Source organism: Penicillium chrysogenum (genome assembly GCF_028827035.1).
Source record: "Penicillium chrysogenum strain IBT 35668 chromosome Unknown utg000004l_segment0_segment0, whole genome shotgun sequence".
Lineage (NCBI taxonomy): Eukaryota > Fungi > Ascomycota > Eurotiomycetes > Eurotiales > Aspergillaceae > Penicillium > Penicillium chrysogenum.
The window spans coordinates 2,897,832-2,912,316 of NW_026622752.1; the positions used below are offsets into that span (position 1 = coordinate 2,897,832).

A 14,485-nucleotide genomic window follows, 5' to 3' on the forward strand; every position below is an offset into this window, starting at 1 on the left:
GTTGGGAGGCTAAGTGTGGCCTGTTGAGAAGAGCAGTTAAAAGGCAAAGGCAAAGGTTAAAGTGGTTAAAGACGTTACATCTGCAGAAATTGGAAACGAACCTTGGAAAATGTGGGGGAAGTTTGCCTTGTCGGTGACATTACGCTGTTACCTAGTACGGGAGTAGTCTATTGATCGTTCTATTTGCTTCTATTCTGGTTCTATTCTGGTTCCAGGGGAAATACTTGGACGGGATGATCATCTTTACCCGAAAACTGCCAGTGCTGATCACACAGCTTCTCTTTTCAAAACCCGCCTCCAGATGTCCACGGGTCACCCATACGATTACAATTACAATGCACCGAAATTACTTGAATTACACCGAAGTCCGACCAGCAAGTCAAGCTTCAGCCCTATGAGGGGAATCTGAACGATCCAGTTTGCTAATAATACGCGTATTCCGATCGCCATTTCTCTCATCCCCCCCTTACATGTTTGTCAAGAGAACCTCCATTGCGACGAGAAAATATTCGAATGAGACCCAACTGCATTGTGCCAGCTGACCGCAAGGGTCGATCCTACAAGGGATAATCGTACACCTAGGGCTGGATCCACTTTCGGGCGCAGTTATCGGATTGGCGGGAATTGGCTAGGGCTGAACATACAAGAGAGGGGAAGAAATTCGGGGTAATTCAATGAGAAGGATATTTCCTCAGTGCGGAGTACAAGGATTCTATCTCCTTGGCAGGGGGGAAAACTGTTGAGCAAAATGCTGTTGCCTACACACTTTACAAAGTCTCGGCACAACATCCGTGATTTTTAATGATTTTAAGGGAACCCACAGTTTATTGGCGACTTGGCGATTTGCGGTGAAAATTTCCAACGGATCTGAATATTGACGCCAAGAGTGGAGGTTAGAAAAACTTGAAGTCATGACGGCAAGGGCACAGGCATCAACATTCACACTACTACAGAGTACGGAGTACAGCTTTTGCTAAAAACAGTGCCATGAACCACAATGTTGGGGATTCAGGTGCACATCCGGCACTTCCATCGCTGTAAGTATAAATATACGGGGTGACATGCGCGACCGGGCCGATCGCAATGAGATCATTCCCATTATCTTTCTCTTTTGCTATCTAAGTTGAACCAGTCATTCACGGCTTGGCTACCGTATGTACTCGGCCCTCGAGATCATGGCCCGTCGGTTTCCTCGTGGGCAGGATTTTACCCTCGGATTGAGCGTCTTCCTCTTCATTTTCATGTTTCTGCCTACCTTTGTGATACTGTTAGCGGTCGTCGTATTCTTTGGCCTGGTGTATCCGCGATTGCGGAAGTCGTACAGCCTTGACCATGAAAAGGAGTCTCGGCCATCAGAAATCAAAGGTTGAATGATGATCAGAGCATGGTATGACCATATTCAGTGTGCTCGGTTACGTTTAATCACTAACGTGTGTGAAGATACCATCTGTATAATATAAACCGCTATCCGGCCCACGGAAATGCATTGACGCTTCTTTTTGTTTGGGATTGTTGGCCCTGTGCAGCGAGCACAGTGCTTCGAAGGTGTTTTTGGGCTATAAGTCTGAACTTTTTCATGTTATTTCACTTTACGGTGATATGGAGTTTCCAGAACTATATGTATGAAGATCTTGATGATCATAGGATCGACGATAATGGACGTATACAACGTGCAGGCCTTCATCCACTCCATTCTAGAAACGTATTATCAATGTCCTAATCCTGAAATATATTAGGTAAAAATACACCTCGGGCAAATGTGAAACGTAAATGCCTAGAAAATTTCAATTAGACAGTCCCACATTGACTCACCCCGAGGTCCGGGTGCATGCGGCTAACGGGTAGGGCTGGGACGGGTTTCACGTGGTTGGGCCGTTCTTCCCTCTTTTCCTGTTCCTCTTTTCCTGTTCCTCTTTTCCTGTTCCTCTTTCCCTGGGTCATCTCCAACAACCTCGAGATCTCCAATCCCATCTCCTTGAGAGTCCAATTCCAAGTGCTATAATGGGCTGAATAGATTCGCTGTCTTTATGGAAGTTCGATCTTTCCGGAATACGGAGCACCACTTCCTACAAAAGAACCATCAACATCTGATGGCATCGGATCAACCCTTCAGGGTACCGATCATTTCACCCGCCTCTGTTCTGCTACGCAGCCAGTAATATGCAGACCGAGCAAGAAAAGAAGGCAGGGATCGACCAGGCGCTGCCTGATCGGTTTAGCTTCTTTTCGTCAAAAACACGACAAGAGACTGCCTCGTCTACGTGGGATGGCCTTTTCCCCAGTGGAACCATCGACCACATCTTCCAGGAGAAGCATAAAAGTCGTCCAGATCCCAATCAGCCAATTTGGTGGATTGACATCTGCGACGCCACTGAACAAGATGTCGATGCCGTCTCGCAAGCCTTGTCTATCCATCCCCTAACCGCGGAGGATATTGCCATTCGTGAGCCTCGAGAGAAAGTCGATGTCTACAGGAACTACTACCTGATCTCGTTCCAGACCCTTGTGGCCGACAAAACTAAGAATGAGCGACCGGGAATTCCCATCTCGGCTGCATTATACATTCTTGTCTTTCAATATGGCGTGGTCACCTTCTCACCTAGTGGTTGCGGGCATGTGGCTCGGGCGCGAGAGCGGATCCGCAAAATGCATGATCCCACTATATTGACTAGTGACTGGGTCTGCTATGCAATGATGTATGTGTAACCAAAATCCTCCTCATCAACCCGCTCTTTCATGGCTTTATGGCTAACCAGTCTGTAGAGACGATATCATCGACAGCTTCGAGCCATTTGTTCGGGATGCGGAGCGCGAGTCTGAAGCAATCGAGGATCAGGTGTTCATCAGTCGTATCGACGACGCACATGCTCTTATTCCGCAGGTGGACGTCCTCCGGAAGAAGATCACTCACATCATCCGCTGCCTTAACGGCAAGGTTGATGTGTTGAACGGATTCGTGAAGCGCTGCCAATCCCCCGATAAGCACCCTGTCTTCCCTGACGGTGATCTTCTTCTATACCTTGGCGACGTTCAGGATCATTTGGTCACAACCTTGTCGACACTTGGTCACATTGATGAAATTATTGGCCGTTCCCACGCGAATTATTTAGCCCAGATGAGCGCTACGAATCTCCGACTGAGTTTGACTATTAACTCTGGTTTGAGTAAGGTTACTCTCCTGGCTACAATCTTCGTGCCGTGCCACCTGATGACGGGCTTGTGGGGAATGAATGTTCCTGTCCCGGGGGAGAAAGACAATGGGCTGACATGGTTTTTTGGCATTGTCGGTGGTTTTGCAGCATTCATGGTGATTTGCATCGCCGCAGCTGCGAAGTACAAACTCTTGTAGACGTTGAAGCTGATGGATATATCTAGCTTACCATATATCGATGCTAGAAACAACTAGAAACAATGTATTGAATAATTCACTCGTCCATCCCACAATGCCATACCTTGTTTGTCAAGAGAAACAGGCGGACTCGTACATAGCACATTCCCGTGTCCAAAAAGGTTCCGTAGTCCAGGAATGACATATTGATGCTGATCAGAATGCCGATGTTCCACAATCGCGGCCACGGTATTGAGGAACTGTTTCTCGAGAGAAGTGTGGTGAAAACGTACGCTCAGCTGCCGAGGACCCCGAAAAGCAATGAACAAGCCATGTTCATATTCTTGATATCTACATCGTTGTAGATGGACGACCCAAAACTGTATGATATGCATTCTGTTCCCAAAGTCTCGCGCTCAGGATACCTAGAGTCATTCATTATGATTCCATACGTACAGGACCGGGGATTCTGCAATGTTACAGGGCATTAACCAATGAGTCAGATTCGAGAAAACACCCGTAACATCCAAGGATAGCAGGTTGTGCTAATTCCAACCTAGTGACACAGCCACAGCCACAATTGCGGATATGGTGTTGTGGGGCTGAAACTCCACGGCCGAAGTACCCAGAGGCGGAGCAGACGTAGATCCATACATCAAGAGATGCAGGCGTTGTACTTCTCTAGGATGGCCGGGATATGTGTGAAGCCGTTCCGAAAATATACACGGATGATTTCATTCCCATTTCATCGCTCAACATCGGAAGCACGACAGCGCGCACATACAACTCACATCGCACATAGATTCAGAGTGTTGAGAAAAGCACTGTCGTAAAGTGTGACAAGCACCCGACGAGAATAAGCGAAAACAAGATCTCAGCGCTAATAATACTGACACCCGAATATGGCAGCCTAGCTGTCGATCATAACAATGATTCGCCAATAGCGTCGACGTGCGAAACCACGGACCCAGTTTTCCCGTCTCTCAACCTTGGCATCCTTATAGGGAGATTCGTGGTGAACGCGTCATTGGTTAGATTAAATTGGATATTGAGGTCCAATAAAGGAAGTACGGAGTCACTGGATATAGTGTATGTTGTAGGGTGATAAGAGACGCGAGGCTGCAAATGTATTTTCATAGGTCAAAGGTTCCGAGTGTCAAACATTCCTTGGAAGGGTCTTCATGAGGATCTCCAGGGCTGAGACAGGAACAACGGGAAAAAAAAGGGTGGCGTTGGGAAATCATCATGCCAAGCTGCCAAGACCTTACCTAAATATGCCCCATTCCAAGTTTCCATGTTCCCCCTTAAAGACTGCGTGTCAACTTCACTCTTTTCTTAATCTACTCTTTTATCATCAAAGGCTAGTTGCCTTCTTTCATCTGTCCTTTTTCTCTGAAATACATGCGTAAGTAGTATCTAGATATGGCTCAAAGCTACAGCACAGCTACAGCTATCCCGAGATCTTATCCCCACTTCTGTATATCTGGCTAACAATGTTCCCTTTTGCAGACCAGATTCACTCGTGGGCGAAAGCTCACGCGTCTTCTAGCGGGTTGCCAGATCATACTCCCTCCCAACAGGCCGCCGACCCTGTTAATACCGAAAAACCTCCCCAACATGGACAAGTGAATGTGCAGGTAGAGGACCCTACTCTAGGGTCCGCCTCGGAAACCAACTCAAAGCCGGGTCTTCTGATCCGTATGCGAAATGGCTCCGGCCGCTTCTACCACCATACCACGGAGGCTATCTGCCACAGCTGGATTAATGTCCTGCTAATCTTCGTACCGGTGGGTATCGCCTGCGAGGCCGCGGGTCTCGACCCAGCCATAATCTTCGCGATGAATGCAGTGGCTATCATTCCCCTGGCTGGACTGCTCAGCCATGCCACGGAGAGTGTTGCCAGTCGCCTTGGTGACACCATCGGAGCTTTGATCAACGTCACTTTTGGAAATGCAGTCGAATTGATCATCTTTATCATCGCTCTGGTCAAGAATGAGATCCGCATCGTTCAAGCTTCTCTTCTCGGCTCCATTCTCGCCAATCTGCTATTGATCATGGGCATGGCTTTCCTCGCTGGGGGTCTTCGCTTCCGAGAACAGATTTACAACAGTACCGTCACTCAGATGAGTGCTTGTCTACTCAGTTTGAGTGTGGTCAGTCTTCTCTTGCCAACTGCTTTCCACGCGTCGTGGTCAGATGGCTCTCACGCCGATCGCGAGACACTCAAAGTCAGCCGCGGTACCAGTGTTGTTCTTCTGCTGGTATATATTCTCTACATCATCTTCCAGCTGAGAACACACTCGTATCTCTACGCCAGTATCCCCCAGGCCATCATCGATGAGGAATCCAAACCTGGCGTCTTAGCGGAATTTATGAACGGCTCTTCGGACTCTTCGTCTAGCTCCAGTGATGAGTCGGATGACACTACGGCCTCCTGGACTACTGCCAAACGGATCAAAAGAGCAATGAAGTATCGCAGGCGCCGAAAGTCAAGTACAAGTTCGAAGGGGACCACGTCTCGTAGCTCCTTCCAGAAGAAGGCTATGGCATCAGCCTCCAACGAAAATCAGGGTTCCGTCGCCAATTCCGTTGCCAGCCATGAGCACGCCATTGAACTTAGTGACGAAATACGTTACGATGCTGATGACGATGTTCACCCCTCTTCCGCAATCCGTTCTCGCGACTTCGGTTTGGCCCTGGGCCGTATGGACAGCAGAGCGAGTCATAAGTCGAAGAAACGGGATCACAAGCGGCGCAAGGCGCAGAAAGCAGAGAAAAAGGCCCAGATTGTGGAGCCCGGGGATAGCGGGCCCTCGTGCGATCAAGCTAGCTGCGAAGGCGCAGGAGATGATCCTCCGAAACGACGTTCTCCTTTCGGACCCATTCCATCTCTACTTTCCAACACGGTTTTCAGCTCCCAGTCACCAGCGGTTTCACCACGTATAGGGGCAACTGCCTCACGCCCGGGAATTTCTCGCAGCAACTCGCTCCCCGCACGCATCAGTCGTCCTCCGCCGGCCGGAAACGCAGTGCAGTTTGCCCGTGGTGCTTCTCGTTTAACTGGACAGAATGATGTAGGTCCAGAGACAGCCTCTCAAGCCCCGGAGCCCACGATGTCACGTACCGCTGCTGTTGTCATGCTCCTGCTGTCCACTGCTTTGGTCGCAGTCTGTGCTGAGTTCTTGGTTGACGCTATTCCCGAGATGATCGCAAGCTCAAACGTCAGCGAAGCTTTCATTGGTCTCATTATCCTGCCCATTGTCGGCAATGCAGCTGAGCACGTTACTGCCGTCAGTGTCGCCGCCAAGAACAAGATGGACCTATCCATTGGTGTGTCCGTTGGTAGTAGTATTCAAATTGGTAAGCCTCCATTTCTAGTTTGCTGATGACGTCTGTACGTGTGCGCATTCTGACCGTTCCAATAGCTATTTTCGTTACACCTCTGGTCGTCATCCTGGGCTGGTGTATGGACAAAGACATGTCTCTGTATTTTACGCTCTTCGAGACTATTTGTCTCTTTGTGACCACCTTTGTTGTCAACTTCCTCGTCTTGGACGGCCGAAGCAACTATCTAGAGGGAGTCCTCCTAATTGCAGCCTATATCATCATTGCGTGAGTTTATCCCTGTCGTCGATGCCTCTCACTGTGCTAAAACGTTCATCAGCCTATCTGCATTCTTCTACCCGCGCAGTACGGAATCAAGTGTTATTGCAGGCTCAGGCGCATAGTCCAGGACCAATAATGTGATGTTGAGCCTGGATCATTCCCACCATAAAGGTCTGTCCGCCGGTTGGTCTTCTTCGATTGCTAGTGCTAGATAGAGTGCTAGATAGAATGCCATTCATAACTACCCAACTACAAGAATAGTTGGCCGTCTCCTTAGTCATCTTTTCAGGTGGTCTTCTCTGGCAGTCTTTTTACATGTTCGGTTATATAACTAGATATTTTTCCCCTTCTTAGTTGGTTGGGTATACAGCAGAAAAGGGCCAGAAAAGGCTTATGTTGTAGTTTGTGAAACGGACTTCCAACGTTTTCTATACATACCTTAGGTAGATACCCTTTGAGGATACCACGCTTCCCTCGAACGATCTCTTATTGCACCCCAATAAGGCAAGTTTGTAGCAGTGCATGTAGTTTGGGCTAGGATGATATATTCGATGTACATTTCCGAAAAGTATTTCCCGTATTGCTGGCCAGTATATCTGAGGATTTCCTATATATTAACTGCTCCAGCACCGCTCATTAAATGAATCATGAGGAAATGTCCAATATGCCCGATCGTCGCGGTCCCCGTATGGCCCCGGTGGGTTAGGTCCAGGCCGTTCTTGTTCCGCGCATTATTTTAGCCAAAGCCTGCGCTCGGATGCCGGCGCGTATGTACTGTACATGTTGAACATACGTATTCACCTCGTAGGAAACGATAAAACATCCATGGGTCAATTCACATTTCTAGCTACGTTTGTGGATAGCAGCGCCCTTGTTTCCAACCTACCTACATTAGCCGTATACTGATTTGACGCCTCAATATCTATGAAACCATTTGCGACTAGTTTCCTCGGAGCACGGACCTCCTCGTAGCAAACGGAGTACTAAAGGTGCCAAGCCCCAGTCCCTATATCCACCAGCCACGTGTGTGACAGTCAGTGGCTGTGTTTTCCATAATGCGGTTGCCTGAGCCACATCGTGGCTCCGCAGAGACATGAGTGGCACACGACAGGTTGATTTTATCCCGCAACCCTTCGTAACCCCCTATAGAGGGGAACTCTCCACTGCGGGCAATATACCCCCTATCTTTTTATTATTTGTACATCGTTACCAATAGATAGACCCCCTTTCTATACCAATGTCCCGAGGCCAAACCGTGGAAACAAATAGTCAAGCTCCCCGGTGGAGCAAAGTCGCTCCTGATCTGGCTGTAATGCAACCCCTCTACTCCGTACTCTGTACATGCACTCCGTGTGTATACCCCATACAGGTATATGGCTTACTTGTGACACACTAACATTGAACCGGGGCCACTTGGCATGTTGAAATCGAATTGGTCATTTGACTGGCTAGCCCTGCAAGGCGATGGGATTGTCAATCTGACTATCATGCTCACTCCAGGGGGCGTGGGGCCTTTATATTGCATCTGCCTAATCGGAGCAGACGTTGACTTGGGCGCTAACATGTAACTCCTTAGAAGTGGGGGCATAATTCTAGTGTTGGACAGATTGTGGAGTTGTCTCGTTCGGTTCTGATCGGAAGGTGATGGTCTACAACGGTGTTCTTTGCGCTTCTTTCCCATAAAAGCCCTCTGCTCTCCCCTCTTTCTCAGTTATATTCTTTTCTCTCTTTCCTCCTTCATCTCTCCATACCAACACTCATTATGTCTTACGCTCCACCTTACGGCGACCCTTACGCTCGCCCTCCCCCAGACCGTCCATACGACCCCTACGGGCGCCCACCTTCTGATCCGTATGCACGCCCTCCCCAAGATGGATATGACCGCCCCTACGACGGAGGTCGTCCAGCATATGACCGGGGCCCATACAGTGCACCCCCGCCTTTAGCCCGTCCCCCTCCAGGTCCCCCGCCTCCCCTGCCCCAGGGCTGGGTCCAGGAATGGGAGCCCAGTAGCCGTCGCGCATTCTTTGTAGAACAGGCCACTGGTCGCTCCCAGTGGGAGACGCCTTACCAACAGCCCGCATACTCTGGTTACGATGATGGTTCTCGCAGCGTTCCTCCTCCCGAGCCTCAGGGTGGATACTATGCGCCTCCCCAGGGCCCTCCACCTGTGCCTTACGATGATCGTAGCCCTGGCTACTATCAGCAGGAGGAGCCTGAGAAGAAGAGCAGCAATGCTGGGAAGTATCTCGCAGCTGGTGCTGCTGGCTTGGCTGTCGGTGGTATTGCCGGTGCTGTCATTGGACATGAGCTTGGTACGTGATTTCTTCTACTTTGATTGGGCCGCACTGTTTTTCCACAATGCTAATTATTCTTTCAAGGCGACGACTCGGACAAATCAGATCTCGAAGAAGCTTACGAGCAGGGCCGTGAGGATGAACAGGAGGCTCAAGAGGCTTATGAGTCCGATAACAGTGATTGATGGTGCTTGGTGATTGTCTCCACCCATGCGCTGCTGCTTGAAGGTCTCTCATCAGTCGATCGTTTCTCCAAGGTTTATAGGGTTGAGGGTTGCATTTTTCGAAGGTCTAACATTATTACATTTGCTATTCCTTAACATTGCATTGAGATATTTTTCTGTCATTTCTTTCGAATGCCGCATCTCTTAAAGACAACGCTTGTTCCATTTTCACTTCCAACACAATATTTCCCCATGCAACAAGCCAAACCAGGCATCTTCATCATCTACAAACTGCCTCCACCCCGTTGCAATCACTTCCAAATCCTCAGGCTCTGCAAAGCCCTCCTCAACAACATTCTTTGCAAAACCCGAGGATCTAGCTCTCTCCTCCATAGATCCACCCCAATACGCCCTCTCCTCATCATTCCCGAAACACCAAGCCCCCGCACTCCTCTTCACACTCCCACTGTCAAACCCCGCCTCCCGCGCCCAAACGTGAATCATCTTCCCGGGATGTGGATTGCCACCTTTGGCAAGTTGCATGCGCTCCGTAATCTCACACCACTTAGCAATCCCCACAGACTCAGGATACCAGCTCAACTCCGCCGACTCGCGACATGCAACAATACCGCCGGCCTTAGCGACTCGCCGCATTTCCTTCAGCGCATGCACTGGATCAGAAATATGCTGTAGGACCTGATGCGCATGTACAATATCAAAGGTGTTGTCCTCAAATGGCAGGTCGTGGATGTTTCCTTCTCGGAATGTAATATTTGACACGCCTTCCGCTTGCGCAAGGGCACGCGCACCGTCCAGTGGGTCGGGCACGTATTCCACGCCGGTGACATGTCCAGATAGGACGTGTTTTGCTAGGGAAATTGTGATTGAGCCAGGTCCACAACCTACATCCAGGATTCTCATGTCTGGTTTCAAATGTGGAAGGAGGTATGGGGCGGAGTTGGAGACTGTGCGCCAGCTGTGGGTGCGGAGCACTGAGGTTGAGTGATCTGTTGTGTAAACTTGAGGCATAGTCGATGAATTCTGATGGGAGTTGTAATTGTTGCTTTGGTTGAAAGTTGTGTTTGAGTTGAAGATCGGCACCGGCAGGGGATTTATAGTTGAGGGGGAATCTGGACCTGCTTCGGAATTCCGGAATGATCTTCGATAAGGTTCAGGTGTTCACACCGTTTAAGGTTAATCCAACACCTTGAACTTATGGCATTTGATTATTTTCTTGCACTTCTATGAACACCTGTGAGGCTTTAGGTGGTGAACTATAAGCATTACACCATAAATTGAAGACAACGTGTGTTTCTATGTCTTAGAGAACATTTCTATTAGTAGCGTTGAGAGGTGTCGAGATGGGATGACTTCATTGCTTGGCTTAGTGCGGAACTCCGAAAACCTTCGCGGAATTCCGCAATTTCCTCCGATTGCGTTTTTATCTTCAAAACCCGGTTCGTCTCGAATCGCCCGCACTTCACAAAGAAAGGAATGCCAACAGCCAAAACTGCATGTGATCTCGGAAAGCCGAAATGCAAGCGATGCAGAGATCGAGGCATTAGTTGTGGATATCCAGCACATGCCAAATCGAAAAGTGGTGCTACTGCAGACAATCAATACGCTTCTGTGGATGTCAGCCCCTTCAGTACTGTTTCCGATGTAATATCTCTGGATTCACATGGCCAGAGGGTCTTGTCAAGAGCACCGGAAATGTATGTCATACCCCGAGTTACCCTACCATTACGGACAGTGGCCCAGTTCATATAGATGCCACTGCTACCCTGAACTTTCAAGAAATTGATTTGGTGCCCATGGTTGATGCAGAGGAAATTCGCAGTGGCTGGTTACGCCCCTACCTCTCAAGCTTGACGGGCCAAGAGCCCAAGCAGCTGAGCGCTCACACCATACAGTATCTCACCTGCGTGTTGAAATCTTATCTCAGGGACCTACTCAACTCAACTGTGCCGCCTTTTGTTCATTTGATGCAATAGGTGAGAACTTATCCGCCTCTCTTTACTTACTGTTTCACCCTGGTTCGGGCGTGGTTGGTGCTAGTGGCATTCTCCGAGCTTAACTCAAGAAAAGGCAAATACAGAACAAGGATACAAGATACTATGACACATGTGTTAACAGGAACCTTGCATTTGCTTACATCGCTCTGCCGCGGTATAATTAAGTTGATACCCGAATCATATGCCTATAGAAGTCCCAACCCATCAGTGTTTCATACTGGCCATCTGCTCATCCGCAGAAGCCAGAACAGCTTTGATGGGTTCCTTCGAGATCATGCGCTCAAACCACTCCTTCTCATTTGGGAACTCATCAACGTTAAACCCTTCATCTTCGAATGAAGCATGGGCCCCCTTTTGCCACGGAATGAACGCTACGTCAGCGTACGACATCTTGTTCCCGACCAGCCAGGGACCATCCCCAGCGTTCTCGTCATTGGCCTCCTTCTGCTTGCCCAACCACTTGTCGAGCACGCCCGTCACGCGTTTGGCTTCGTCGACATAGCGCTTCACTGCAGTAGTGATCTTCTCCGCATGGTACATCTTGAACCAATAAGCTTGCCCGTAGTACGGCCCTTGACCAGAGACCTGGAGGTGGAGGAACGAGCGCGCAAGCTCAGCTTCTGCGCTGCCCGGGGTAAAGCTGAGCTTGCGGGGTTCCTTGGTGTCATAGCGCTCTATGAGGTACTCGACGATGGCGCCACTCTCCCAAATAGTCAGGTTGGTGTTTGGGTCATGGATCGAAGGTAGTCGTCCATTTGGATTGATTGCTTCGTACTCGGGTTCCTTGACTTTGGCGAAGGCGACTGGAACGGATTCAAATGGCACTTCGAGGAGTGTGAGGATAATTCCGACTTTTAGGGGGTTGGGGCCAAGGAGGCCACCGTAGAGCTGAATAGGTTTGATTGTGGATGACATTGTTGCGATTCAATTGTGACTGAAGCTGGAATAATGACTGTGATCATACTTATAGCGCCGGGGTTCCATTTTATAGGTTCGAATTTGTTCAATTGACATCTTCTCGTTTCTTCTCCGCAATTCCCATTATCAATCGCTATGGATACAAGCTGACGGATTTGTAACAATTTGTCCCCAAAAGCTTCGTCCGTTGTTCGTCCGAAATATTCTTGCCTACCTAGGTAGGTAGGTAGGTAGGTAGGTAGGTACCTAGGTACCTTTCCAAGGGGTGTACATTAATAATCTTCGGGCTCGGGCATTTTTGGGGCCGAAGGCCCCTGCGCTCTCGGATCTATATTATTCCGTCAGAACCATGTCCATTCCCCAACCTGGAAGGTCTTGGCAAAGAGATATTGAGATGAAGATAGGAAAATAATACCTCGGTACCTCTAGGTAGTACATATGTGCATACATAGGCAGGTGCCCAGGTGTGGAAGAATGCCTTTCTAGGGTACCTTCCTCAGAGACCGCCTTCCTGCCTGGGACCCTGGGCAAGTTCCATGGTTCTAATGTTTGGAGTGACGGAAATCATACCCGTATACTCTTTCTACTTAAATTGTAGTACTTCGTAGTACTTCGAGTCTAATCCTTCCTGAATTCACATGGATAAGTGGAAAGCACAAACCTCGTAGTGGTTTCCTTCGAAATGGTCTGTCTTTCTAAGGGTAAACAACCCCGCACTTGTGAGTGACACGAGATGCTCTTATACAAGTACATGCCTCCGCACTTTCCTTTTTTTCCCCTCCTTATCCATGTTCATCCTATAAACACAATATCTCCATTGCACTTACCCGCGTAACATGCTGATCTTCCATATCGCCTAGACAGGCATCGGCTTTCAATCCACTCTACTACAACTCTCGTCGACTCTTGGGAGCTAATGTGCATCCGCTGGGTTCCGACAACAAAGGAAACAGAAAAGCGATAGCTCAAGTTTGTATATCCACAGAATTTCTATCTACTGCGGTTTGTTACTATTTCTTTTTTTGTTCCCCCCATACCACGATTGGGTATCACACCCCGACAACGACAAGTTCTCACATTCTCGCAAAATGTGGGGGTGTCGATTGTTGTATGCCTCTAGATACCTAGAGCAACGGAGACCGTTACAGCATGTAGGCAGTTTGAGCAGTCTGTCTACGTGATAAGGAGGACTCCCACATTCAGATACATATATTTCGAACATCATAAATGTATATTCTCCATTGTCAATATCATACCCACATCCAATTCATCATCTAGTCACATGCGACAAAGTTGTTACCGCTGGCACCAGTGTGCGTAATCACGCCAGCTAGCTGGTCGTTGCCGTTAAAGATAACACGGTCCGCACCAGGAGAGTTACCAGAGTAGACCGCGCCACTGCGGAGAATGGGGAATTCGTAGTAGGTTCCCGAAACGGGGAAGTCGAAACCCTCATAGTTGCGGTACTCGTGAGGGTAGTTGGAGACATCATCATTCGCGCTGTAGAGATCGTATCCGGCCTCCTGGGCCGCGCTGATGGCACTGCTGGTGTAGCAGACTGAACCGCAAGTCGCAGCACATGCGCGAGCTTCCACGTCCAACGGGGCGGCGAAGGCACTGGAGATGAATAGGGTGGCCACGGCCAGGATCTGTGATTTGTGTTAAAGATGGATGCTGTTGACCTGGAATGGGTGTATTACCTTGCTGTACTGCATTTTGGCGATATAGTGGACTAGCAGGTTCGAGTGCTTGGCCGGTTATGGATATTTCTTGACTTGTAGGCCTCCAATATCTATGGGAAATGCATCTGTTTAAATATATCTTGCCGGAGCTGTCTTCGGGGTATAAAGGGCATATACTCGCTATCTACGCGATGTTACATTCTGTGATTCAGCCGTCTCGGTCTCTAATTGGCAACTGTTTGCTGCAAGTCCAAAACACCAATTCACGACCACCATACCGAATGGGGAACCATGACCGACCAGCGGGCCTTGAAGTATAGAAGCCAAGGCGAGGTACAAGATAGTCCCGATTGGCCGATGGGGGACAGCGTGAAGAATCGAGTGGTGCCAGGACTTCGGATTCCTGAAGACGCCCCTAGCTGAGAAGGTGATCGGCAACGCGGGGGCTATTTAGTGATGGGGCTTTTCTTTTAGA

At 49.0% G+C, this 14,485-nt stretch overlaps 6 protein-coding genes across 6 annotated transcripts; 3 read left to right on the forward strand and 3 right to left on the reverse strand.

Annotated features, from left to right (window-relative positions):
* Positions 1 to 2,160: 2,160 nt before the first annotated feature.
* On the forward strand, positions 2,161 to 3,349 carry N7489_007049 (magnesium transporter CorA family protein; the record flags this gene model as incomplete). Its single annotated transcript, XM_056712799.1, has 2 exons — positions 2,161 to 2,696; positions 2,764 to 3,349. The coding sequence occupies 2 exons, from the start codon at positions 2,161 to 2,163 to the stop codon at positions 3,347 to 3,349; spliced, it is 1,122 nt and encodes a 373-aa protein (XP_056566514.1).
* Positions 3,350 to 4,821: 1,472 nt separating this feature from the next.
* Positions 4,822 to 7,056, forward strand: N7489_007050 (uncharacterized protein; the record flags this gene model as incomplete). The annotated part of the gene is made up of 3 exons (XM_056712800.1): positions 4,822 to 6,688; positions 6,754 to 6,940; positions 6,993 to 7,056. 3 exons carry the CDS (start codon positions 4,822 to 4,824, stop codon positions 7,054 to 7,056), a joined length of 2,118 nt encoding a protein of 705 aa, XP_056566515.1.
* Positions 7,057 to 8,696: 1,640 nt separating this feature from the next.
* On the forward strand, positions 8,697 to 9,416 carry N7489_007051 (WW domain protein; the record flags this gene model as incomplete). The annotated part of the gene is made up of 2 exons (XM_056712801.1): positions 8,697 to 9,249; positions 9,316 to 9,416. The coding sequence occupies 2 exons, from the start codon at positions 8,697 to 8,699 to the stop codon at positions 9,414 to 9,416; spliced, it is 654 nt and encodes a 217-aa protein (XP_056566516.1).
* Positions 9,417 to 9,623: 207 nt separating this feature from the next.
* On the reverse strand, positions 9,624 to 10,424 carry N7489_007052 (class I SAM-dependent methyltransferase; the record flags this gene model as incomplete). Its single annotated transcript, XM_056712802.1, has 1 exon — positions 9,624 to 10,424. The coding sequence occupies one exon, from the start codon at positions 10,422 to 10,424 to the stop codon at positions 9,624 to 9,626; it is 801 nt and encodes a 266-aa protein (XP_056566517.1).
* A 1,190-nt stretch (positions 10,425 to 11,614) lies between these two features.
* On the reverse strand, positions 11,615 to 12,325 carry tpcF (glutathione S-transferase tpcF; the record flags this gene model as incomplete). The annotated part of the gene is made up of 1 exon (XM_056712803.1): positions 11,615 to 12,325. The coding sequence occupies one exon, from the start codon at positions 12,323 to 12,325 to the stop codon at positions 11,615 to 11,617; it is 711 nt and encodes a 236-aa protein (XP_056566518.1).
* Positions 12,326 to 13,602: 1,277 nt separating this feature from the next.
* On the reverse strand, positions 13,603 to 14,043 carry N7489_007054 (extracellular guanyl-specific ribonuclease RntA; the record flags this gene model as incomplete). The annotated part of the gene is made up of 2 exons (XM_056712804.1): positions 13,603 to 13,977; positions 14,029 to 14,043. The coding sequence occupies 2 exons, from the start codon at positions 14,041 to 14,043 to the stop codon at positions 13,603 to 13,605; spliced, it is 390 nt and encodes a 129-aa protein (XP_056566519.1).
* Between the last annotated feature and the right edge of the window lie 442 nt (positions 14,044 to 14,485).